We start from the raw sequence: 26,272 nt of genomic DNA on the forward strand, positions 1-26,272 counted from the left end.
GCGGGCAGGAAATAAATGAGGGCGTAAAACCCTATGAACTCACTTTTTGTGTGTGTGTATTTAAAAACACCCTAAAGGACCTATACTTGTAATACTGTAGTACAGTTCTGCTACCATACCTCCTGAAACACATAAGGCAAATGGAAAGACTACCTCAAGTGGCAACAAACGATCAGGGAGTGAAGTGCTTATTCATTATTTAATGAATTAAGTGTTTGTTGAGTTTCTCCTGTGTGCCAGGTACTATACTAGAAGTTGTGAAGAAGACAAATAAGTAGTAGACTCATTCCTTACCAATAAAGAATTTATAATCTAGTTGGAGAGATTAGGTAGTAACAGTAAATGAGAGGTATAGACAGTAAATTTATGGATTTATTTAGGCTAAGAATAGCTCCCTCAGGACTAGAATAGTCAAGGAATACTTTAACAGAAAACCTGAACCCTCAGTAACCTCGAAGGACTTGATAGATTAATATCACAGAATTTTGGAATAGGAAGAAGCATGCTAATCCTTTCATTTTACGTTTGCAGAAATGAAGTCATAGAAAGGTTAAGTCTTAAGTGTTTCCTAATCAGTAGTCCAGATGGGACTTTAGTTATGGAAAGATAATCATAAATGGCTTGAATAACGTAAAGAGTGAATTCACATAATTGGAGTACTTTGATAGATAATAGGAGTATTTAGGTTATCGGTCTCTTCTTGAACAAGCTTTGGTTTGTGTGTATCAGTGAATTTGTCCTTTTTATTCAGATTGATTGGCATAAAGTTATTCCCAATATTCCTTTATTATACTATTAGTAGGATCTGTAATGATGTTTCTTTTTTCATTCTTAATTTTGGTAATTTGTATCTTCTGTGTGTGTGTGTGTGTCTTCTTAATTAACCTGGCTAGAGGTTTATCAATTTTATTGAACTTCCTAAAGAACCAGCTTTTGGCCTCATTGATTTTCTTATACTTTGTTTTCACTGTTACTGATTTCTGCTCTACATTATTTTCTTCCTTTTTGCTTTGGGCTTAATTCGCATTTCTAATTTCAATTTATTAAGGTAGAAGCTTAGATTATTGATTTGAAACCTTTTTTTCTAATACAAATATTTAATGTTACACATTTATCTCTAATTATTGCTTTAGTTGTGTCACATAAATTTTGATATGTTGTGTTTTCCTTTTTGTTCAATTTAATGTTTTTTAATTTTCCTTGAGACTTCTTTGATCAGTGGATTATTTAGAAGTGTTGTTTAATTTCCAAATATTTGGGGGCTTCCCGGCATCTCTCTGTAACTGATGCTAGTTTATTTTTGTTGTGGTCAGAGAACATACTCTACAGGATTTCAATTTATATTAAATTGGCTGAGGTTTGTTTTATGATTCAGAATATGGCCTATCTTGGAAATGTTGTATGCACACACGAAAGGAATGTATGTTCTCCTGCTGTTCTGTGGAGTATTCTGTAAATGCCCATTAGGGAAAGTTGGTTGATAGTGTTAAGCCTTCCATGTCCTTACAGATTGTGTATACTTGTTCTAATAAATATTGAGAGAGGAGTATTGAATTGTGGGTTTGTCCTGCTTTTTTTGTTTTGTTTTTAAAAGAGAGTAGTTTCTTCTATCAGTTGGCGTTTAGTTCACACGAATGTTATAAGGTGATGTTTCTCAGCCAGTGCAATAATGTCCTTCAGAGAGTGGGAAATTAGTGGCACCACTTTTCCTTGTTAAAATCTTTGGTGGAGTTATTGGTGGAAGTGGGTAGTCCAGAGATGCTAAACTGTCCTGCAGTGTTCAGGATGATCCAACCCAGTGAAGAAATGTCCTGTTCAAAATGTCAGTAATGTTCCTTTTGAGAAATACTGTAGTTAAGACTCAACTTCTCTGTACTGGAAAATGCACTGACATTTTAAGATATTTTTAAATTATGGATAGTGGTATCACAAAATTCCTAGCATATTTCTTCATGCCATTAATGTGGAATAGATGTTTAAACAGTTTTTCTATTATGTAATCACTTCTAGACAGTTGCCTGATTTTGGTATTATTAACCTATATACTAAATTTCCATATTAAACTATGTAATGTATTTAATAGGTGAAACAGTTGAGGAATCGGGCAGATGAAGATGCTCGAATAATTCATATGAGTATGCAGATGGGTAATGAACCTCCCATTTCACTTAGAAGAGATCTGGAACACTTAATGCTCTTGGTAAGCCATTACACTGGATGGATGGTCATCTCTCCCTCCTTCCATTATTTATTCCCTAACTGTAGAAAGTTTCACTTCTAATGTTTCAAATCTACAAGTGAATTCCATAAAAATGTAAATTTTCACTTAAAAGTAATTGTTGAGTTATAGGCATTTTCACCCAGTCTTTGCTTACACTTTGCAGATTGGTGAGCTATATAAAAAGAACCCTTTTAATTTGGAGCTTGCTCTCGAATATTGGTGTCCCTCAGAGCCTCTTCAGACTTCCACTATCATGGGTTCTTACCTTGGGGTGGCTCATCAGCGACCCCCTCAACGCCAGGTGAGCTCTTAGTTTTTCTACTTTTCTACCTTGGTATGATAATTGGGAGTCTTGAACCATGAAAAAATGTTATTTCCTGATGTTATTGCCATTAACACAACTGACCTCTTGTGTAACTTAGAAATTTACACTGTTTTCTTAAGGAAATTTGAAACTCTTTTTTTTTTTTTAAAGATTTATTTATTTATTTTGAGAGAGTGAGAATGAGAGAGAGAGAGAGAGTACATGAGAGCGGGGAGGGTCAGAGGGAGAAGCAGGCCCCTCACCGAGCAGGGAGCCCAATGCGGGACTCGATCCCGGGACTCCAGGATCATGACCTGAGCCGAAGGCAGTTGCTTAACCAACTGAGCCACCCAGGCGCCCTGGAAATTTGAAACTCTTAAATTTAAGTTCTGATACGTAGTTAGCCTTTTGTAACATACTAGGTATGTGTCAAATTGTAGAGAGAAAGGTGTCTAGTCTTCCTATGTATCATTTATTTGAATTTTATTGGTATTAGTATTAGTCTGTACTCAACAGGCATGACAGTAACCAATACATACATCATTCTTTTGTCTTTTTGTCTTAAGATATTATTATTATTTATTTTATTTTATTTTTCTAAAGATTTTATTTATTCATTTGTCAGAGAGAGAGAGAGCACACAAGCAGGGGGAGTGGCAGGCAGAGGGAGAAGCAGGCTCCCTGCTGAGCAAGGAGCCTGATGCGAGACTCGATCCCAGGACCCTGGGATTATGACCTGAGCCAAAGGCAGATGCTTAACTGACTGAGCCACCCAGGTGTCCCCAAGATTTTATTTTTAAGTAAACTCTACACCCAGCATGGGGCTCGAACTCGCTACCACGAGATCAAGAGTCGCATGCTCCACAGACTGAGCCAGCCAGGCATCCCCAATATATACCATTCTTTTTTTTTTTTTTAAAGATTTTATTTATTTATTTGAGAGAGAGAATGAGATAGAGCATGAGAGAGGAGACGGTCAGAGGGAGAAGCAGACTCACTGCTGAGCAGGGAGCCCGATGCGGGACTTGATCCCGGGACTCCAGGATCATGACCTGAGCCGAAGGCAGTCGCTTAACCAACTGAGCCACCCAGGCGCCCAATATATACCATTCTTAACAAGTTGGGGAAGATAGGAGAGGTATAAAAGTACTAGAAGGAAAGGTTTAGAGGTTAGAATTGATGACAAAATGCCTATGAGTCAGTAGATAATGTAGGAAAAAGTCCATTTTCTATCCTATGTTAAGTAGGATATGCAGTCTCAAATAAGATGGATTGCAGTATCTATCTTCATCTTTTTGGGATTTGCTGTTCTAGAAGCTTTATGTCAAATAATTTTCAGTTATGCTCGAGTCTGAGATCAGATGCCTTTTTACTGCATTTCTTACATTTATTTTTCTCCGCATTTAAAAAATGTTTTGGAGAATGGCTTATTAACATTTTTTGAAGATTAAAAAAATCTTTATATTATGAAATATTTCAAGCATTTGGGAGAGAGAATAATTATAATGAACACCCAACATCTCAATATAATAGCTGTTAACATTTTGCCTTGTTTGCTTCATCTACTACTGCTATTTTTACTACTTTGATTTTGCTGGAGTACATTAAAGTAACTTATAGACAGCAGCACATTTCCCCTTTTACTGGGTAAATAAATATCTCTTAGAAATAAGGATTTTTTCTCCATAATTAGAAAATCATTTATACCTAAACAGATTTAACAACAATTTCCAGAGATCTGTAACATTTTCAGTTCTGAATTACAACCAATGAGCCTCAATGTCTGAATAGTATTTTTGGTATTAGATTTAAGGAATAAGCAAGATAAAAGGAAAAACTAAGAAGTGGATTTACGGAACAGGAATGTAGGAATGTGGTACTGGCTGAACACAAAACAGTACATTTAGGTTAGCATCCAAAATTCTTTCAGGTTCCTAGGTCTTCATACTAAATTTGACTGTGATTCATGAACCCTGGGTTCCAAGTATATCTGACTTTGCTGGTTAATTTTAGAGGACTAAATTTCTTCCATTGCTTTATATATTTAAAATGTGAGTAGTCTTATGTTCTGTGACATTGAGATGTTTTAAAAAAAATTGTACTTTATATTCACAAAAATATTCTATAATTGCATTAAATTGCTAATGATGATCTTGAAAAAATTTTTCATAAGTAGAATACCAGATTATCAAATTAGAGCATTTAGTTTTAGTTCATATGTAGTCTTTATTAGTTAGTCCATGCTACCTAAAAGTTAAGATAAGCTTTTTGTAAACTATTGATTTTTCCCTATTTCAGGTTGTCTTGTCAAAGTTTGTTAGGCAAATGGGTGACCTATTGCCTCCAACGATTTACATTCCTTATTTGAAAATGCTCCAGGGATTGGCCAATGGGCCCCAGTGTGCTCACTACTGTTTCAGCCTGCTTAAAGTCAATGGTAGTAGTCATGGTAAGAAAAATCTGGATGTTGTCTAAGTTTGTTGTGACATTCTTGAGTTCACTATCACCCTGCCCATTAAAGAATATTAGTTATTTGTACTAGATTCTACCAGGTGTATATATTATTTTTATAATAATGGGAAAGAAGCGCATTAGTAGCTTTATGCATTAGTGATGGTCTCACAGATTGGGCAGTTTTACTGTTTGCTTTATAAAATGTAATTCGGTTTAAGAAATCAGAATTGATACATAAAAACTTTGAAGAACACATCTGGTACTCAAAACAGAATATATACCCTGGCCACATGAGTTTGATTTTTTTAAATTCATGTTCATAAGTACTTGTTTTCTAAATTTCTGTACTTAGAGTTTCTCTGTCAACCCTCCCAATTTCCTCATTTAATTTTCAGACTTGAGTCTGGTTAAATTTAAAACACTGCAAAAGAGAAGAGAAAGAAATACTTATTAAGCATCTGTTTTGTTAGGTAGATATTACTTTCATTTTTACATGTGAGGAAACTGAGGGTTAGAGAAGTAATTTACCCAAGGTCACGAGGAAGAGCAGGATTGGAACTGAGATCTGCCAGCTCTAAGGCCAGTGTTCTGGCTACTCTGTCAAGGCCTGCTTGTAGTGTAATTTACAAATCTAGACTGCACTTACCTCTTTGGGAATTGAAGCTCACATTTAGGAATTATCTGATGGGGAAAGTAGCCCTACATAATTACAGTACAACACAGAGAACGCTTATGGATATAAAGCAGATAACTGACAACCACAGTAATTTACCTTTGCACTTATATGGGCACCACCCATTGTTAGCCCTGAGGAAAAATTAATCCAGAGTTTTAGTTTACAGAGGAATTCTAACCCTTTTTCAACACACTCCTTAATTTAGACAACACACTCTATCTAGGACAAAGTTTATTGCTTTAAATTTATTTTCCTCCCTCAATTTCCAAGCACATGCTTAGACATTCTTGAAACAAAATTCTGTGCTGTCTTTACAGTTGAAAATATTCAGGGAACAGGTGGCAGTCCTGTTTCCTGGGAACATTTCTTTCACTCCTTAATGCTTTACCATGAACACCTCCGGAAGGATCTTCCGAGCGCAGATAGTGTCCAGTACCGTCACCTTCCTTCACGTGGCATCACCCAGAAGGAGCAGGATGGATTGATTGCTTTTTTACAGCTCACCTCTACCATCATTACTTGGGTAATTATCATCCACAGTATGTGAGAGTGTAATTTTATTTGTTTTCTAGCACAGGGGCATTTTAAGGAACTCCCAAATTTTCATGAAATGCTTGAAGTTTATGAGTGATGAATTTTGCATTTATAAAATTCTGGTTTTAAGCTCTGTGTTTCTTTACCTTCAGAGGGTGTAGTAATGGTAGCCCAGCTTATTGCTGTCAGCTAGTGGGAAAATAATAGTGTATGCCTGAAAGAAAACAGAAGGGCAAGTAAGAATCAGTTGTGGCTGCACATCCTTCTAGAAGGTTTCCTAACATAGGTGTGGATGTGTGTGTTGGTGTTATGTATACATAAAGAATATATTTTTTAAATTTATTTTTTAATGAATTTATTTTTTTAGAGTGCACGTGCGAGTGGGGGACAGAGAGGGGCAGAGGGAGAGAATCTCAAGCAGGCTCCACGCTAAGCACGGATCCTGAAGCAGGACTCAATCTCACGACCCTGAGATCATGACCTCAGCCCAAATCAAGAGTTGGTTGCTTAACTGACTGAGGCACCCAGGAACCCCAAGAATATTTTTAATTAAAAAGAAAAGTTTTTTATTAAAAAAAAGAAAGAAAAAAACCAAGAAAAGTTATTTACTGAATTACTTTTATTCTCTTCTTACACCAAACCATCTTATCCCTCACTGTCAAATTAGTCTTTATGAGAAACATGAGTTTCATTACATAATTTCTCTTCTCAGAAACCTCTTCTAGTTCTATTATTTCCTAGAGCAAAATTGCTTAGTGAGACATTCTGTCTTAAGGACAGGAATAGTGTCTTCTAACTTTTTGGCTTTTCTAGGAATGCTTAACATTATTATTAAACATTAAAACATAAAGTTAGGGAGCGCCTGGGTGGCTCAGTTGTTAAGTGTCTGCCTTCGTTCAGCTCAGGTCATGATCCCAGGGTCCTGAGATTGAGCCTCCTGTTGGGCTCCCTGCCCAGCGGGGAGCCTGTTTCTCCCTCTGCCTGCCACTACCCCCTCCTTATGCACTCTCTCTCTGACAAATAAATAAGTAAAATCTTAAAAAAAAACCAAAAAACCCCCATAAAGTTAGTAGTTATTTCTTGTTGAATTAAAATGGAATGGTATTGGCACGCCTGGGTGGCTCAGTCAGCTAAGCATCTAGCTCTTGATCTCTGCTTAGGTCTTGATCTCAGGGTCATGAGTTCAGGCCCTGTGTTGGACTCTACGCTGGGTGTGGAGCCTACTTAAAAAGAAAGTGGCATTTGATACCACATATATCTTCATTTTTTTTCTCAAAAAACTAAAAGGTATTCATTCATATATTATAGTAAAAAACATACTACATTGTTTCAGAAAGGATTACAAGTGCTTAGGTAAGATTTATGTGACCCTGGCAGACCATTTATCTCATATGGATTATTTTCCATACTTAGAGCTATAAAAGTAATTCTAAAAGGCTATTTCTACCCTATTCCTTACATTGACTGAGCTGTAATTTGATTTGATCCACTGGTACACCTCAAGCATAAGCCATAGGCTTATCTTTGTTTTAGTATGTATTAAGCCTATGAATACTCAGTATAAGTGCTAGCAATTTAGATGATTGCTGGTCATTTTTCTTAGCTTTTAAAGATGGGAAAGTCTCTCTTGTTCTTTTTGTGTTTGATGCCCAGAGTGAAAATGCTCGTCTGGCACTCTGTGAACATCCTCAGTGGACCCCGGTTGTGGTGATTCTGGGACTCCTGCAATGCAGTATTCCCCCTGTTCTCAAAGCAGAGCTGCTGAAGACCCTTGCTGCTTTTGGAAAATCCCCTGAAATTGCTGCTTCCCTTTGGCAGTCGTTGGAATACACTCAGGTAGCATTACAAGCTCTCTTATTTACTACAGTTTGGAAAGTGAGGCTTGATAATATGGTAGAAGCAAGGGCATCCAATTTGCAACTTAACAGTACGCCATGAACTTCCCAGTTAATGATTTAGTACCGAGCCAGTGGTTTAGAACCGAGCCATAGCATCAGAAACTAACAGGCTTAGGTTTTTCGCTTTAGATCAGTTGACAGCTTCACTAGGTTACCAGAGATAGGTTCTTCTCTTAAGACTTTGTTTTTCAGTGTCTGTGAGATATTAATAAATGGACAGAATTCCTCAACTCTGTCTTTAAGACCAGGCTGATAGGGCGCCTGGGTGGCTCAGTCGGTTAAGTGACTGCCTTCGGCTCAGATCATGATCCTGGGGTCCCTGGATCGAGTCCTGCATCAGGCTCCCTGCTTGGCAGGGAGTCTGCTTCTCCCTCTCACCCTCCCCCCTCTCATGTGCTCTCTCTCTCTCTCTCAAATAAATAAATAAAATCTTAAAAAAAAAAAAAAAAAAGACCAGGCTGATAAAAGCCTTCAGACATTATTTGTACTCATTAAATATGGGGAATACCAGTTTTTCTTTTCTGTTGCTTCCTTTTATGTCCTCCTGTCCCATCCCAAAAGAAAAAGTGTGTCTATTAACTTTTATTTCTTTAGATGTAAGGCCTATTGGAATTTTTCTGTGAAGGTATAGTTATTCACTATATACCTAAGATTAAAAAGGAGAATAAGGATGTGCTTTACAGAAATATCTCTAGGAAAATGGTTAGGTGGAATATGTGTTTGTCTAAAAATAATAAAACATATAGGAACCTGTGATTCTAACACCATTTTGAAGCAGTAAAATATTCTAGTTATTTTCTAACGTGTGTCCTGAAGATGTAATGATACTTTATAAGAGCAAAATGCAGGGAGCTGGTGTGTGCCCTTAGGTTTAGTATTAATACATCATTTTTTTCACTTATGAGTGTATCACCACTTAGTGTTCTAAGTGTTCAGTGCTCCTCTATACTGAAAATGAAATATGATTGGGTTTAGACATTTTTATTCTTAGAGCAAGATTTGTTTTTAAAGGATCCTACCTGATAGTATATTTTCAGCTTGTAAGAGTGGTAAATAACATAACATTAAGTGTAATTAATTATACCATATACTGCTTATGTCCCTAGCAAGGTCAGGTCAGAACATCTTAACTCAGAACTTTTGCCCACACAAGAAACCTATACAGACCTTTTCTTAACAAATTTAATTATTGGTTTTCTGGTGCTAATTGTAGGGCTGGTCTTGAACACTGGTGAGATTTTGTCCCATAAATCCTCTTAAGATTTATTCCTAGAATATCTCAGAGGAAATTTGCTGCATATGCTTCTTGTGTGCGCTTAGAAACTACTAGTTTTCTGAAGCCCAGATAATCGAAGGTTCTACCTGAATCCCACACAATTGCTAATGAAAGTCCCATCACAGACTCCTCAGTTGTGCTTTCTGATCAGTAGCAGAAGATACATGCATGTGTTGTGTGAGGAATATGACTATTATATTGCAGAGCCACTACTTTTCATTGAGGAGTGGGGGATGTTCCTAACACGTTTTCTTACTATTTTAAGATACTGCAGACCGTAAGGGTTCCAAGCCAGAGGCAAGCTATCGGTATCGAGGTAAAGTTTTCCTTTTTGTTTAAATGCTCTCTATTCATACAGTCACATGGTGAAAATTAACAAAAATTTTTCTTAACCCTGTTAGGTTCCTCTAATTTTCAAATTTAATATAATTTCATTTGAAGTGTTGTCTGGTCAGTGTTGAAATGGAGATGAAATTTTTCGTGAGAGGAACCAGAATACTTTAGGTTTCAAAGTTGGGAAAGGATGTTACATGGCAGCCATCCAAGCTGAAAGTTTGCTTTAAATTCAATTTAATTAGGTTACTTGGGTCAACCTGAAGTGAGAATTTACTTGTTTTAGTTTCTTTTCTTCTCTCTCTACGCTCCCCCTCTCTTTTTCATAAAGAAACACGTAAGATTTCTATTTTTAATTCACAGTTAGGAACAATATGTGGGAATTTGAAATTCTTCCATCTGATTGATCTAGATATACTACTTTTGTGTCTTTTCCTCTAAATGAAAAATGGTGATGTATATTATGTTTCTTTTGGTGTGGTGATCGTAAGTTCAATTAGTGAGTCAATGTCTGCAAGATGTTTTGTACTTCATAGCTGATTGTTTTATATTACTAAATGTCTTTATTTTTCTTTGGTAGGTTGAACTAAATGAAATAGAATCCCGGTGTGAAGAATACCCACTGACTCGGGCTTTTTGCCAGCTTATTAGTACTTTGGTGGAGAGCTCATTTCCTTCTAATTTGGGTGCTGGCCTGCGGCCCCCTGGCTTTGACCCTTATTTGCAGTTCCTTAGAGATTCTGTGTTTCTCCGATTCCGCACAAGAGCTTACCGGAGAGCAGCTGAAAAGGTAATGTTCAGAGAAAACCTTTTTTGTCCTTATTCATTTATTGCTGCTTTTTCCTTTATGAAAGATATAAGATGCTATAAATTCATTTTAGCTTTTGCCAATCAGTAAAATTCATAGTTTTAATACTGATGTGTCCATGATCTGATTAGTTTATATGCATTAAAAAAAAAAATCTCAGCATTAAAACCAAAGCATTGACTTTTTAGTGCTCAGTAGTTTAATTGATATGAATTCATAGTCATTCAGATCCTTAATTGAACAAATTTGGACCAAAATTGAACCAAAAATGTCATACCTTTGTCAGTTGGAAACACATTGTCCTTTTTGTTTAGGGATTGAAATAAGTTTTAAACTTGCACACCAATTTCTGTTGATTTAGTAGCTCTTTTGGGTTGTGGAGTCTTGGCTTAGTGGGAAAGCGTATTATGATCCGTCAGGAATGTTTGCCACCAGTGGAGCCTGAGGGAGCACTGACATTTACATACATATTTGCTCTGGTTGCAACACACTCAGAACTGAACTTATATATATCATCTTATGTAATTCCAATATTACCATGAGGCAGGTACTATTAATATTCCCACTTTACAGATGGAGGCTTAGCAAGGTTAAGGAACTTGCCTAAGGTCCAGGACCAGGATTTGAACCTAGGACTCTGATTCCACATTCAAGCTCATAACCTCTAAGCTATGTAAGAGACCCTTCCAGGTTCTGACGTAATTCACTTAGTCTATAATAATGTTTATTGCCTCACAGAATACGCTTGGATGTGTCTTGTAGGGACATTTCTGCTTTATTTTTATAATTTGCTGTTTTTGAACCTGTTGGGTTTCTTTGTTGTATTAGTGATTATAAAAATAATTTTTGTGCTAATTTGGGATAATTAGGAAAATGTAGAAAAATATAAGAAGTAACGATATTATCCATAATCCTGTTGCCAAAGGAAGAATAACTTAGTCTTTTTCCTATACATACATACTTTAATTGAGATAATTAGTTTAGTTTGCATCTCTTTTTGGCCACTAAATATGGTATCATGAGCACTTCTTCATGCCATCAAAGATTCTCTGAAAACAGTCTCTTTAATGACTGCATGATCCTTACTTGTTTTTAGCATGGTTCATGTATTCATTCCCCTTTTGTTGGACAGTTTGTTTCTCATATTTAGTCCCAAGTAACTGAAATTCATTTTTTGTCAGTTGTTTTATGATTTTTGCTTCTCACACAGTAAAAATAAACACTGAGGGGGTGTACGTTTAAGTACTAAAATTACCTCGGTGACCAAATAATGGACACTAAGAATGGCGGTCTCTTTAACAAGATGTTCTGATATGTTTTTGCGCTTGTCTTAGGTAGCTTATTTGCCTTTTCTTAAAAAGGTCATTATGACCTAAGTGTTTAGAGCTTCAGTCAGCCATATTCTTTCCACGTTATTGTTTTTCATTCACGCATATGGACACTTCCAGTGCTGCTGTTTTCCCTAGCTACTGCCCCAGCATACTTACCCTCAGACTTTTTTCCCTCAACTTCATGAATTTTTTGCACTTGAAAGTCTTCTTCAGGTTTAACTTCTATTACTGTATTTTATTTTATTTTTTTCTTTTTTTAAGATTTCATTTATTTATTTGAGAGAGAGAATGAGAGAGAGAGAGCATGAGAGGGGAGAGGGTCCGAGGGAGAAGCCGACTCCCTGCTGAGCAGGGAGTCCGATGCGGGACTCGATCCTGGGATTCCAGGATCATGACCTGAGCCGAAGGCAGTCGCTTAACCAACTGAGCCACTCAGGCGCCCTCTATTACTGTATTTTAGAGCACTAGCTTCTCATAAAAACAGTGCTTTAGATTGAGATAAATAACATAGACTATTAGAGCCAGTGTATATATTTACCAATCCTAAAATCCATTATTATGTGGTGATAAACCTTTTTTATTTAAGTAAATGATCTTGAAATTTTGGGAAAATATAGATAAGTGGATAATTTTCAAATAATAATTTAGGGACATCTGGGTGGCTCAGTCATTAAGCGTCTGCCTTCGGCTCAGGTCATGATCCCAGGGTCCTGGGATCGAGCCCCGCATCGGGCTCCCTGCTCAGGGGGAAGCCTGCTTCTCCCTCTCCCACTCCCCCTGCTTGTGTTCCCTCTCTTGCTATCTCTGTCAAATAAATAAATAAAATCTTTAAAAAAAAAATAGTAATTAAAAAAAAATCACTGTGTAGTCCCAGTTCCCAAACTCAGTCTTGATAAAATTATGTGCAGTGGAAATGATTTTAAAATAATAATTACAGGGCGCCTGGGTGGCTCAGATGGTTAAGCATCTGCCTTTGGCTCGGGTCATGATCCCAGGGTCTTGGGATCGAGTCCCGCATCGGGCTTCCTGCTCCTTGGGAGCCTGCTTCTCTCTCTCTCTCTCTCTCTCCCTCTGTCTCTCATGAATAAATAAAGAAAATCTTTAAAAAAAAAAAAATAATAATAATAATTACAAAAAACACCCTAACTATAGTTCCCAACCTCAGCCTTCATAAATTCTATACAATGGATTTTTTTAAAAATAAAGTTTTAATTTTACTGTCTATACTGTTGTATGTATTTTTCCCTTGGCATAAATATTTTTCCTTGTACATTGTTTTTAAAAACGTTTTTTAACAGAAAGGTGTTAATGGGGTCATTAGAGGCAAGCCCAGCAGTGATTGAGTCTTCTTCACTTCTTTGGCTGGAGCCATAAGATGGAATACTGGTCTGGGAATAGAAGTCCAGGGCTTGATTTTCAGTACCTTTGCTACTAAGCTTTCTGGTTTTGGGGAAGTTACTCATGCTCTGAGCTTCACTTTCTCTGTGAAATAAGAGTGATTAGATGATTTCTCAGACCCTTTACAGCTGGGATTTTTAGAGAAAATATGAAATATTTGACACTTTGGAGAAGTGTCTTCATGTTCTGGAGAAAAGTGGGAGGAATGAAAAGTCTAGCAAGGCTGTCACCTTGGACTGTTTTATTGTTACTGTAACATTTGTTTCTTTCTGTAGTGGGAAGTTGCTGAGGTTGTTTTGGAGGTGTTTTATAAATTGCTCAGAGATTATGAGCCTCAACTTGAAGATTTTGTAGACCAGTTTGTGGAATTACAAGGTAATTTAATTCTGTCACTTTCAAATAAGCTGTCAGCTATTTATAAAGCTATTTATAATTTATAAATTATAAGATACAAATTATTTCTAAGTTTATGAATTAAGTTAGAGTGTAATCTTTTTTGTTACATTATTTTAGTTATTTTAATTGTTCTGAGCAAGAGAAAATAAAGTAAAATTTCGCCAAATGAAAGACAACACTGCCTTACAGATTCTTTGATGAGTTAACATGTTGTAGGAACTAACTGCTATGAGCAAAACAGCCCTTTTGGGAATTACAGCTGTATACCGTTTGTGTCCTTGTCTTTGAATTGAAACTTGCCCATTTAGATGCCATTTAATTTACAAGTCTCATACATTACATGTAAATCAAGGATGTGACAAAAATACTAACTGACTGTCTTTTGGATTGTGTCGTGTTCTATTTAGGAGAAGAAATCATAGCCTACAAGCCACCAGGATTTAGTCTGATGTATCATCTTCTGAATGAGTCACCAATGTTGGAGCTTGCCCTTAGTTTACTGGAAGAAGGCGTTAAGCAGCTGGATACCTATGCCCCTTTCCCTGGTATGTGCCTGAATGTCTTAATGTCGTGAAAACAGTTCTCATATTTTCACTTTTTTGTAGATGGAGGGTTAAAATAGATGATTTCTGAAGTTCTTTTTCACTGTGAGATTCTCCATATGTACAGTGGTGTTTTCAGTGAGTCATGCCGTAAAAGCATATTTAAAGCGAAAGAGTACAGAGACTCTCACTATAAAACTGTGTCTCATTGCATGTTTTTTATAGGTAATTATGATTATCTTTCATTTTAATGTCTTAAACATGTCTAAATTTAAATCTAATATACTTTTTGTTTTCTTGTTCATATAGTTTTTGTAAAGGCACTTAATTAGTGCCTGGTACATAGAGTTCAATAGGTTTTATTTAATATGACTACTGCTAATTATCATCATTTATTGAGTGCTTAGTATGCATTTGATGCTTTTAAAAGCACATTTAACACATTTAATCCGTACAAGCCCTGTTATTATTAGATATTATTATTTCCATTTTGCAAATGAGGAAATTGATGCAACAAAACGGTTTCATATCTTCCCACAGTAAGTTGTAGCTCTGTGATTTGAACCTAGGCAGTTTGGCTCCACAGTCCATGTATTTTAAATTTGAACGGTGGGATTGTAGATGATCCTTGTTCAAATTCTCAGTTTCTTTATTTGCAGATTTTTCTGCAATGAGTATGTATTAGTCTAAATCAGTTTCTCAGTCTTGGTGCCATTGACATCTTGGGCCATATAATTCTTTGTTGTGGGGACCGTCCTGTGCGTTGTAGGCCTCTACCCACTAGATGCCTGTAGTGCTTTCCCAGTTGTGACAACCAAAAGTATTTCTAGGCCTTGCCAGTGTCGTCTGGGGCCTAAATCACCCGCCCCCCCCCATCTGGGAACCATTTCGCTAAATAATCAAGAAAGAGATAAGGTAAGGGAAAATGACTGAGAAGCCATTGCATACAGGTAATCTTAAGTTACGATAATTACCGTGAATTGGCATGAGTGAGTAGTTTTATGAAGTTGCTGCTGCAAGTGAACACTTGAGGGCCTTTTGAGTCTAGAACTTGTCCTTTAGCTTGTTTTCCTAAGAACTATGCATTTCTAAGATTCATGTAGAACTTTCTAACTTCAGTTTATGTTTTTTGTAGGGAAGAAACACTTGGAGAAAGCAGTGCAGCATTGTCTTGCACTTCTCAATCTGACTCTGCAAAAGGAAAATCTCTTTATGGATCTTCTAAGAGAGAGTCAGCTGGCTCTAATAGTCTGTCCTTTAGAACAGCTGTTACAGGGAATCAATCCCAGAACGAAGAAGGCTGATAATGTGGTGAATATTGCCAGGTAAGTTACATTTGTAGGTAGAAAAATGACAAAAACACGTGGGCATTCTACCTTTGATTTCCAAATCTGGTCAGATCCCTCATTCATTACTTGGGGGGTAGGGGCTCATTTTGTTCTTGTCTTCTTTAGCCCTTCTGATTTTAATTACTCTGATGTTTACAATTTCTTTTTTCTTTCTAATGGATTCTGTATCCTAAACATTTCCAAGTATAAAATGACATTATCTTAATATTGTTTGTCTCCTGGAGAGGAACCCTCTTACACTGTTGGTGGGAATATAAACTGGTGCAGCCACTCTGGCAAACAGTATGGAGGTTCCTCAAAAAGTTAAAAAAATAGAGCTACCCTATGACCCAGTAATTGAACTAGTAGGTATTTATCCAGAGGGTACAAACACAGTGATTCGAAGGGGCACATATACCCCAATGTTTATAGCAGCAGTGTCCACAATAGCCAAACAAAGGAAGGAGCCCAGGTGTCCATTGACAGATGAATTTATAAAGAAGATGTGTCTGTGTGTGTATACACACACACGCGTGTGCGCGTGCACACGCACGCTATGGAATATCACTCAGCCATCAAAAAGAATGAAATCTTGCCATTTGCAGCGCTGTGGATGGAACTAGAGGGTATTATGCTAAGCAAAATAAGAGAAAGAAATATGATTTCACTCATGTGGAATTTAAGAAACAAAACACATAACCTTAGGGGAAGGGAAGGAAAAATAAAATAAGAAAATTAAGAGGGAGGCAAACCACAAGAGATGCTGAACTCTAGGAAACAAACTGAGGGTTACTAGAGAGGGGTGGTGGGTGGGGAGAAGGGGTGACCGGGTGATGGGCAGTATGGAGGGCACTGGATGTAATGAGCACTGGGTATTCTATGCAACTGATGAATCACTAAATTCTACCTCTGAAACTAATAAAAAATATATATATATACAGTTTGTCTCCTTTAGGGAAACTGGAAGTTTGGCGGTTAGGGGCTAGGAAGAAAACTTATCACTGTATATATCCTAGCTTCCAGTGGCTTGCTTGGCAGTATTTGGTGTTCTGTGACTTGTAGAGGCGTCACCTGGATTGCTGTCTTCAGCTTCATATGGTGTTCTCCCTGTGTGTGTGTGTCTGTTTCAAATCCCCCCCTTTTAATAAGGACAGCAGTCATTGAACTAGGGCTGTCTGTAATGACCTCACCTTAACTTGATTGACTGTCTGCAAAGACCCTATTTCCAAATAAGGTCGCTGTGTGTCCTTATTGAGCACTGTGTGTTCAGATATCAACGATTGAATTTTGGAGGGATGCAATTCAACCCATAACGGACTACATCTAGTTAGAACGGAAACCTTTGTCTCATTTACCCAAGAGTGCCATATAGCCTGGTTCTAAATGTTCCTTGTAGAGAGGAGTGAAAAGCCAAAAGTTCTGTCACATTGTTTGTCAAATGTTTTTTTGTTTTAAAGATACCTCTATCATGGCAATACTAATCCGGAATTGGCTTTTGAAAGTGCCAAGATCCTCTGCTGTATCTCTTGCAATTCCAATATTCAGATAAAATTGGTTGGAGATTTCACACATGACCAGGTAACTGATTTTGGTGTTGTTATTTCTTCTGGTGCTTTCTGAGTACATACGGAAGTCACGGTGTCTGTGGAGGAATCTTACTTGTGTTTATGAAAAAATTCTGTGAGAGTAAGTATATTTATATATGGTGGTGAAGACCCATCCATGTACTGGGCTGTGTTCTGTTTTGAAGAGAACACCATCCACAGTGATGCTCCAATCGCTGTCGTGTGTGCCTGGTAGGCAGAGGGAGACTCTTGCCCCTCTGAGTACATTAAGGTGATGAGGTTTGTAAATGTGGCTTCTGCTTGTGTTCTCCATCCTTTGTCTCGCTCTGTCGGTCACTCTGACCATAGTCTGAGTGAGCCTGTACAATTCTGAACATGTCTCACTGTTGAGTTGTCTACTGTTGTGGCTTTCTGGTAACTTACATTTGTGTCACTTCATTTGATATTGTACTGTAGACAGTTTTCAGATGTTCTTCTATTAATCTAATTTATAATCTCTTTCTATTCTGAATAGCTCGGTTCTATGCTGAATAGCTACTATTGGGGAATCTACTTTTTCCTCCCCTCTTTATAGGCATTTTTCCCTTCTATCTTCATGTTAGAAATCACTGCTTTAGCTAGTTGAATTTTGTTGTGTACAGTGTTTTAGAAGGGGGACTCTTGGGGTGACAGGGTGGCTCAGTTGGTTGGGTGTCTGGCTTGATTTTGGCTCAGGTCATGATCTCAGAGTCCAGAGATCAAGCCCCATGTCAGGCTCCACACTCAGTGGGGAGTCTGCTTGAAATTCTCTTTCTCCCTCTCCCTCTGTCCCTCCCCCCCGACTCATGCTCTCTCTCTCTCAAATAAATAAAATCTTTAAAAAATAAAACAGAGACTCTTCTGGCATTTTGGATGGGACAGTTCTTCATTCTGTGTCACTCTTCCTCATATTGCAAGACTCTTAGCATCCCTGGTCCCCTGCCAGTGTCTGTCAGTAGTAAACTCTAGTTGTGACAACTCAGAATGCCCCTACATATTTCGAAGTGCTGTCTGGAGTGGCAGTGCCACCCAGGTTGAGAACCACTGTCTAATCTGGCTTTTGGATAAGGTTCTTGAAAACTACATGATAGAGAGGATTGTCTTTTCATCAGAATCCTCTTTTGTTGGGCTGGCAGTCAGTATATCACCCACATATTGAAGTTCCATTAATCAATTGTAAGAAAAAACCCCCACAAAAACTACCTGATAGGGGATGTGGAAAGTGAGGGTTCTCAGCTCACTCATATACATTTGAGTATGAATTATTATTACCAATTTTAATATCCTGCTAGATTCCTCGAGGAGATGGGGTAGTGTCTAATCTCTCAGCCCAGCCCAGAAACGTAAAACTGTTGATAAGCAATACATTTCTAAAGAGAGAAGATGAGAATTTTATTTTATAGTTTAGTTAAGATCTCATAGCATTGGGTATACAATGAAGAGGTCATGAGATGGCAATTTGTTATTTTTTTTTAAAAACTGGTTTGATTTTTTGGGAAAGAAAATTAGGGAAGCAAGTTTTGAAACCAGTAAACTTAAAACATTTTTGTTTCTTTAATTATTTCTATAGAGAGCTAACTTATGGGAATTTAAGGAACTGAGTTTGCTATTAATTAAAAGCGAAACTGAAACCTAAATACTTTAGAGATTTGCCTTTTTTCTTTGTAGACAAATGTTTATAATACGTAGCATATTTATCATAGTTTCTTTAATATTTAAGAAGTTTATAATTTGTCTTTTAAAAAATCTTTATATGACCCCAGAGTGTAAGTCAGAAGCTGATGGCTGGATTTGTGGAGTGTTTGGATAGTGAAGATACAGAAGAATTTGTACGTCTAGAAGAGGGTATGTCCTCTACTAACATGTACATTTTTTACTCTTTATAAATAATATAAAGAAAACTGTTGATGGTCTCTTGGTGATACAAGAGAAGTTTGAGAATTTGCTAGCACAAACATGTAAGGCTTTCTGGAAACCTCTTAAATCTGCACTCACTCTAATGGCTGGTGAAGTGAACTTTAAGAGAATGTGGAGGTTTGGAATATAAGCTTTATGTATTTAAACTTGACTTATGTTGACTTGTTTATTATTTTGTAATTTTGTTTTGTGGATTTCCACATTAAGGATCAGAACTTGAAAAGAAGTTAGCTGGAATCCGTCATGAAACAAGAATCCACATCTTGAATCTTCTCATCACCTCTCTGGAACGCAACCCACCCAACCTTGCTCTCTATCTCCTGGGCTTTGAACTGAAGAAACCTGTCAGTACCACAAACCTGCAAGATCCAGGTATAACCAGAAGACACATAGACATTGATTTCTTTTCGGTTTTATGTAGCTAAATGGTCATTCATTGAATTCTGGGCTCATGGGATAATTCACTGGAAATGAGAGGTCATATGGTAAGTAAGTCTTTAGAACTTAGATCAAGTCGACAAATTATGCTTTGGAAAATTAACATTTATTAATTTTCTGTGTCAGTATTTGAAAGTGTGTTTACAGTGGAGCATATATTTATGGAATTTAATATTTCTAAAGGGATTTTAAAGTTTTTAATGAAGAAATTTGAAAAAGCTGAACTTCTTTTTGGTTTCATGTAGGAGTGTTAGGTTGCCCTCGGACGTGCCTTCATGCCATTTTAAACATCTTGGAGAAGGGAACTGAAGGGAGAACAGGCCCGGTGGCAGTGAGAGAATCTCCTCAACTTGCTGAACTATGTTACCAGGTATACAGAAGGCTGTATTTAATAGCACTTAGTAGAAGAAATTTAACTAGATGCTTGAATATATCACAGATATGGAAGTATAACAGTAAGACTTGAGTTAAAATGAGTTCATTTGGTAGTTTGGCTAGTCTTTCATTTATAGATAAAATCCATGGAGCACAAACCCCAAGTTCCTATAGATCTATAGATCCTATATGTCACTCCTTTGAAAAATGAGGGAAATTAGATTTTTGAGATGGATTTTGAGCTGGTAGTGTAGAAAGTGTCCGGTGGTGCCATTTCAAGTTGTTTCTTTTTGGTGAAGACAGTAGTGGATTTGGGTCAGAAGACCTCTGATTCTCATCTCTGCCCCTTAACTAGCTAAATCAGCTTGGGTGGGGCACGAAACTTCTCTGAGTTTAATGTGTGCAGCGGGCTGTTGTGAGACTTAGCTGAGAATGTAGGACTGTGGGTGAGAGCGCGATTTAAGAACCACGTGACTCCAGTGCTGGAGCTAAATGTAAAGTGGTGGAAAGTCAAATTAGTGCAAAGTTGAAACTGTACTGAGAGCTTCTGTTTTGCCTGTGTTCACTTGTGATTATTTCTTGTCTTACTCATTTTGTGTTTGAAAAACTAGGCTTTATAAGATGCGACTTGTTTCTCAATTTCAACAGCACCCTTGGTTCACATTTTCAGAATAAGAAAGGCATCGTTGGCTTCTAGTGACCTGGAGCTTTTTCTTTATTATTCTCCCATTTTTCTTTTTGTAATCTGTTACAGTTTTCTCCTGTCCTCTGGCTGTCCAAACAGCCCTTCACTGTAAGTCCTGTAAGGAAAGCCTGTAATCTAGGTCTTCCTCAGAATCAAAATGAATTCTTCCTTAATGGGAGAACAAACTTGACATGCATTTTATTTATTTATTTAAAAAATTATTTATTTGCGAGAGAGAATGAGAAAGAGAGTGAGAGGGGGGAGGGTCAGAGGGAGAAGCAGACTCCCCACTGAGCAGGGATCCTGATGTAGGACTCAATCCTGGGACTCCAGGATCATGATCTGAGCCCAAGGCAGTTGCTCAATCACCTGAGCCACCCAGGCGCCCTTGACGGGCATTTTAGCAGTGCTCTAGAATTCGACATGTTTAGGTAGAAATAGTTGATAAGCTTAATCATGGACGCTAAAGGAGTTAGGCAGGTGAAGTAAGTGAAAGGAGCCAGATTTAAGACAGAAAGGTGGGGAGAGGGTGACGGCGGAGAGTCTGACAGATCGGAAAGCAGATGCGCTGCTACTCAGTATAATTTTTAGAAGTTACCTCGAGTAATTCGCTATTAATAATAGTTAAAATACTAACCTGTATGTATTAATATACTTAGGCTGACTTAAAGATTAGTTCTATAATGATGTCATCAGCACTCTCAATTATATTCTAATATGTTTTCTTAAGTTGGGGTACCAACAACTGCTTGTAACTGAGCATCTGTTTTATATATGTGTTTATCCATTTTGCTTGAGTCATTGATGGGTCTTAGTTTCCATTTAGTAAACCTTGGGTCACCTTTTATCTTAAAATTTTTAACACAGAGAAAATGATTTGGGGATTTTCTTATTTCATTTGAACTCTTTAGGTGATATATCAGTTGTGTGCGTGCTCTGACACATCCGGTCCTACTATGAGGTACTTGAGAACCAGCCAGGATTTCTTATTTTCTCAGTTGCAACATTTACCTTTTTCTAACAAAGGTAGGACATTATTTCCCTGCACTATTATAACTAATTTGTAAAGTCCATGTTGAGTGATTTTTTTTTTTATACAACATTGGGGGGGTAGCAGTTAACAGTACTTGTGGAATTCTGGTTTCATTTTGTTACTTCGCTGCTTATTTTGGGTTGCTTTTGTAATTTGTTCTTGAGAAGCTTCAATGTTCTAGCTGTTGGCATAAAATTATTTAAAAATAGCTTGTCAAGGATAGAATTTGATGCTTACACTACCAAATAAAGATTTTAAATTGTGTTGAAGAGATAAGAAAATATATAAGATGATTCTGGAAATTTAGATTTTTTAAGTGAAGGTGCTTAATAATTAAGATCTCTTGTTTTACTTTTGTTTCTTATGTATATATTGAAACCAATTCAGGTCTTGACACGAGAAATGGAAAACTAAGTACAGTGGAAACTATAACTGAGTTTATTGACCTGACCACCACAATCCCAGGCTATGTTTTATAGGATTCTACTTTATATAATTTTCTTTTTGATCATTTTATAACAATTTTCTGAATTCATATTATATCCAGACAGTTGTAGTCTGTGGAGGTTTTTGAAGATTATTTTGTATCTTTATGTTTTGGGAAATGTAAGCTCACAGATTTCATAATAAATTTGTATTACTAGTAATTATCAGCTACTAATCTGCTTTTTAGAGTGATGGTGTGAGAAGCCCTTGGGAATTATATAATGGCAAAAAATTTTTCACTTCATTTTCATAATAAGCATGTCTTGTTTTTAGTCCTAAGATTTTGTTTATATAACAAGCTTTTTAAGAAACCCTCCTTTCTACCTAATTAGGAGGAAAAGTTAATGTCTTATCTATTACTGTATCTGTCTTTTAAAAATCCATCTGGTTTTGCTTATTGGCAGTAGAGCTGGTGGCCGTGGGAATAGTAGTATTTGGTGTATTTTATGTTTCTACTTTTAGAATTTAGGACTTCAGATCAGGCCTATTAAGGATATTGGATTCAAAAACTTCTGTAAGTGGTTCCCAATCCTAATTATAGGTTTCATTTTTGTTTTTGTTTCTGGAAAGGTTTTAGTTTGCACAGAGTGGGGAGGGGCTCGGTCCTTCTCAACAGCCGCTTTCCTCGTGGCTGCCAGGACATCATGAAGTTCCTCTCATCTTCTTGGTGTTGGTGTGTTTCCGCACTGTTTTCTTCCCCTTGCCCTTGGAGACGTTAAGCAGCTCCACAGTGCACTGCTCTCGTGGGGTGAAGCCCCACACCTCTCAGATCATGTCCCGCATGAACTTGGGGTGCTTGGTGAGGTGCCCGTGGTGGCTGTGCCTCAGCTTTCTCGTGTTCTTGGTCACCTTGTGGCCCTTGGTGAGGCCCACAGCCATAGGGTAGCTCAGGCCATGGCTGTAGCTCTTGAGTGGCTGCTGTGGTGTAAAAACCAACCCTAGTTATATGTTAAATCGGGTGTCCTTGATTATCTTCAGAGATACCGTAAAATCATGCATTGTGTATTTGTTTTAGGAAATAAAAGTCAAACTGTATGTTAGGGTTTTTTTTTTTACAAGTTATATATTTGAGAATTTTTTTTAAGTATGAAGTTCCATATTAATGTCAAAATAGGACAGACTTAGATCTATATAAAATTATTCTGGTAATGGAAACTTGATTCTCTTTTGTTCTTCATTTGCTTTGGCTTATTTTTTATAGACATATACTTGTTTATTTTTTCTCTCTTAGCATCTGTTTTTGCTTTTTTAATTTTCTTAGAGTGATAAATTATTATGATGCCAGGTTTTATAAGTTAATTGACAATGTGACATGGGAAAATATCTGATGAGTTATGGAATTTAGGTCTGTTATGATCCTGTGTTATTACTCTATGAAACTAAATTTCTGTATGTAACTTGCAGAGTATGAAATGTCTATGCTGAACCAGATGTCATGGCTAATGAAGACTGCCTCAATAGAACTAAGGGTAACTTCTCTGAATCGTCAACGGTCACATACCCAGAGGCTCCTACACCTCTTATTGGATGACATGCCTGTGAAACCATACTCAGGTCAGTGTGTTCGTGTTGGCATTTGTTTTATTGTGCTGCTGACTGTTCTTTGTGAATGAAAGCACAACAGTCTTGTGCTTAGCATGTGATTGTAGGTCAAAGAAGTTCTTTCTGTCTTTAGAAGTTTTTTCCTTAAAACACAAAGTTTTTAAATCATCCCATAATTGCCATTTTATTATTGTTTGAAGCATCCACATTCTGCTATATTCATATCCACAAATATTCAGTGGAGTTTGTCACACTAAGCCAGCATGACCCATGATATTTTAATGTGTGTTATACATGCAAATTAAACAAGCTTTTCTAATCATCTCATTGGCATGATTGGGTCCTGCCTCTTTTGGAGTTCTGATTATCCTCTTTACAATTGTGAAGTAGATCTCCTAGGGACGGAAAGAATTAGGTGAATGTTGGTAAGTCCTCATCATCTTTGCATTTCAATTATCCATTTGCGGAGGGCTCTTTGACTTAGCAACAATGACCTAGAAAAAGAAATACCTTATGTTTGTTATTTCCAAATAAATGTTACAAGTATGTTGTTGTTTTCCTGATCTGTTATTATTGATGCTCTAACAGATGGTGAAGGAGGAATAGAAGATGAAAATAGGTCTGTCTCTGGGTTCCTTCACTTTGACACTGCTACAAAAGGTAAAGACCTTTGAATCTGTAATGACTTTATACGTATATATTAAATTGCTTAAAATTTCAAGAGGTAATTATTACTCCTGTATCTGCAAATTCTGAACGGTATAGAAAAGCTGTAGAAAGGATTATTTGCCATTCAGAAATAATTTTTTTGTAATTAGGATGAATGAATGGAAAAACATTTTTGTAAATGGATATATTAGAAATAAAGTCAAATTTAGATTTCAACACAGTCTTCTGTTGCTGGACTTGCTTGAACATAGCACTGCCTTTGGGCGTGAGCTGACTACAATGGTTTGCTTTTCTCTTCACTGTCCCAAGTACAACTGAACTACTTTTTATTTATTTCTAGTACGTCGAAAAATTCTAAGTATTCTTGACTCGATTGACTTCAGTCAGGAGATCCCTGAGCCCTTGCAGTTAGATTTCTTTGATCGGGCCCAGATCGAACAAGTTATTGCTAACTGTGAACACAAGAATTTACGGGGACAGACAGTCTGCAATGTCAAGGTGAGGATTGTTTTGAAGTGCGTGCAGTATCAAGGGCTTCTGACTTTGAGTCATCGGACAAAAATAGAACCATACAGTTGTTGTTTTCTGATAAGGATATTGGTTTATTGGGCTGTGTTTTCATTTTTCAAACAGCTGGGAAATGAAACTGAATGGGTCACACTAACTTTACCTCTTTAAAAGTTTCCCCATCACCTTCCTGAGAGCAGTCATGCTGCCCAGCTATGGAATGGTTTTAGCTATGTAACTCTCTACCAGGTAAATGGTAATGGCCTCACTAATAGGAAGAAGATACCCAAGGGCATTTGCACCAACTGACCTACTACAGAGGCTCTTTGGTACCACTTAGTAATGTGAGGGGTACCTAAAGTTTGTGTCTAGAAGCTGGACAGTGCCACTTGAAGATTATATGTAAAGGTATCCAAAACTTTTCCCTCTAGGGCAGTTTATAGTAATTGGTAGAGGTGTTGTTCTGTCAGTGTCTGCAGTGGTCTGATTTTTCTCTCTTTTCTCAATTATATAGCTGCTTCACAGGGTTCTTGTAGCTGAAGTAAATGCCCTTCAGGGTATGGCAGCCATAGGCCAGCGACCATTACTAATGGAGGTAAGCCCCATTGAGTGTATGTTAGTTTTAACCTTTTTAAACTACTTAACTGCCAGTTAGAAAACAAAACAGTAAATTGACTTATAGCTGATTAATTAGTAAACTGCTTAAAATTAAACGTTAATGGAATCTTTCATTTTGACTTTAAAATTTTTATAAACTAAACTGAAGTTAATGTCTGGATGCCAGAAGAAATAAAATCTTATTCTGCTATGCTAGTTAAGGATTTGCAACCTGTCCATATTGTGTATTAGACTTCCCTTGCTCTCTGTCAGGGAGGGAAGAGAGAGTCATTTGTCATCACAGGTGGGGAGTAATGGTAAGAGGTCAGATGGGAAGAACCACATACGTGGAGACACAGCTGGCTAGGCCAAAGCAAGAGGCAAAGAAATAAAAGATGTGTCAAGGGAACATGCCCTTGACCTTGAGTTTTAGGCAACTAGCGCTCGAGAGTAAGTGTAAGTAGACAATACAAAGAGAAAGTGGGGTTAAAAAGCTCATTTCTACCCCTGTCACCTCTGCTTATTGGCATGCATGTGGAAGGTTTCCAAAGTGTACTAAAAATGTATTCAGATGAACAGAGTTAAAAATAGGACTCTGTTGGGGCTCCAGGCTGGCTCAGCTGGAGAAGCATGCGACTCTTGATCTCAGGGTGGTGAGTTCGAGCCCCACATTGGGTGTAGAGATTACTAAAAAAGATAAATAAACTTTTATTTATTTTTAAAAGATTTTATTTATTTATTTGAGAGAGAGAGTGCCCTCGTGCACGAGTGGGGGGAGGGGCAAAGGGAGAGGGAGAAGGGGAAGCAGACTCCCCTCTGAACGGGGAGCTGGATGTGGGGCCTGATTGCAGGATCCCAAGATCATCACCAGAGCTGAAGTCAGACGTTGTTAACCAACTGAGCCACCCAGACACCCCAATAAATAAACTTTAAAAGAAAAT

General features: G+C 37.3%; 1 protein-coding gene across 2 annotated transcripts in view; it reads left to right on the top strand.

Moving 5' to 3' along the window:
* Positions 1 to 26,272, top strand: part of NUP205 (nucleoporin 205) — a 78,652-nt gene that overhangs the window by 21,244 nt on the left and 31,136 nt on the right. For both annotated transcript variants that reach the window (XR_003516565.2, XM_027574455.2), the window contains exons 9-27: positions 2,084 to 2,200; positions 2,385 to 2,522; positions 4,824 to 4,974; positions 5,973 to 6,178; positions 7,843 to 8,025; positions 9,629 to 9,679; positions 10,277 to 10,486; positions 13,509 to 13,608; positions 14,037 to 14,174; positions 15,307 to 15,496; positions 16,957 to 17,077; positions 18,846 to 18,927; positions 19,207 to 19,371; positions 19,683 to 19,807; positions 21,409 to 21,523; positions 23,421 to 23,570; positions 24,147 to 24,218; positions 24,568 to 24,725; positions 25,249 to 25,329. Coding sequence is in view for 1 of the 2 variants with exons in the window: in XM_027574455.2 (XP_027430256.1) it covers positions 2,084 to 2,200; positions 2,385 to 2,522; positions 4,824 to 4,974; positions 5,973 to 6,178; positions 7,843 to 8,025; positions 9,629 to 9,679; positions 10,277 to 10,486; positions 13,509 to 13,608; positions 14,037 to 14,174; positions 15,307 to 15,496; positions 16,957 to 17,077; positions 18,846 to 18,927; positions 19,207 to 19,371; positions 19,683 to 19,807; positions 21,409 to 21,523; positions 23,421 to 23,570; positions 24,147 to 24,218; positions 24,568 to 24,725; positions 25,249 to 25,329 (2,553 nt within the window). In the remaining variant the exon portion in view is untranslated. The remainder of the gene's footprint in view (positions 1 to 2,083; positions 2,201 to 2,384; positions 2,523 to 4,823; positions 4,975 to 5,972; positions 6,179 to 7,842; positions 8,026 to 9,628; positions 9,680 to 10,276; positions 10,487 to 13,508; positions 13,609 to 14,036; positions 14,175 to 15,306; positions 15,497 to 16,956; positions 17,078 to 18,845; positions 18,928 to 19,206; positions 19,372 to 19,682; positions 19,808 to 21,408; positions 21,524 to 23,420; positions 23,571 to 24,146; positions 24,219 to 24,567; positions 24,726 to 25,248; positions 25,330 to 26,272) is intronic.

This window comes from Zalophus californianus, chromosome 12 (assembly GCF_009762305.2).
Source record: "Zalophus californianus isolate mZalCal1 chromosome 12, mZalCal1.pri.v2, whole genome shotgun sequence".
In the NCBI taxonomy this organism is placed as follows: Eukaryota; Metazoa; Chordata; class Mammalia; order Carnivora; family Otariidae; genus Zalophus; species Zalophus californianus.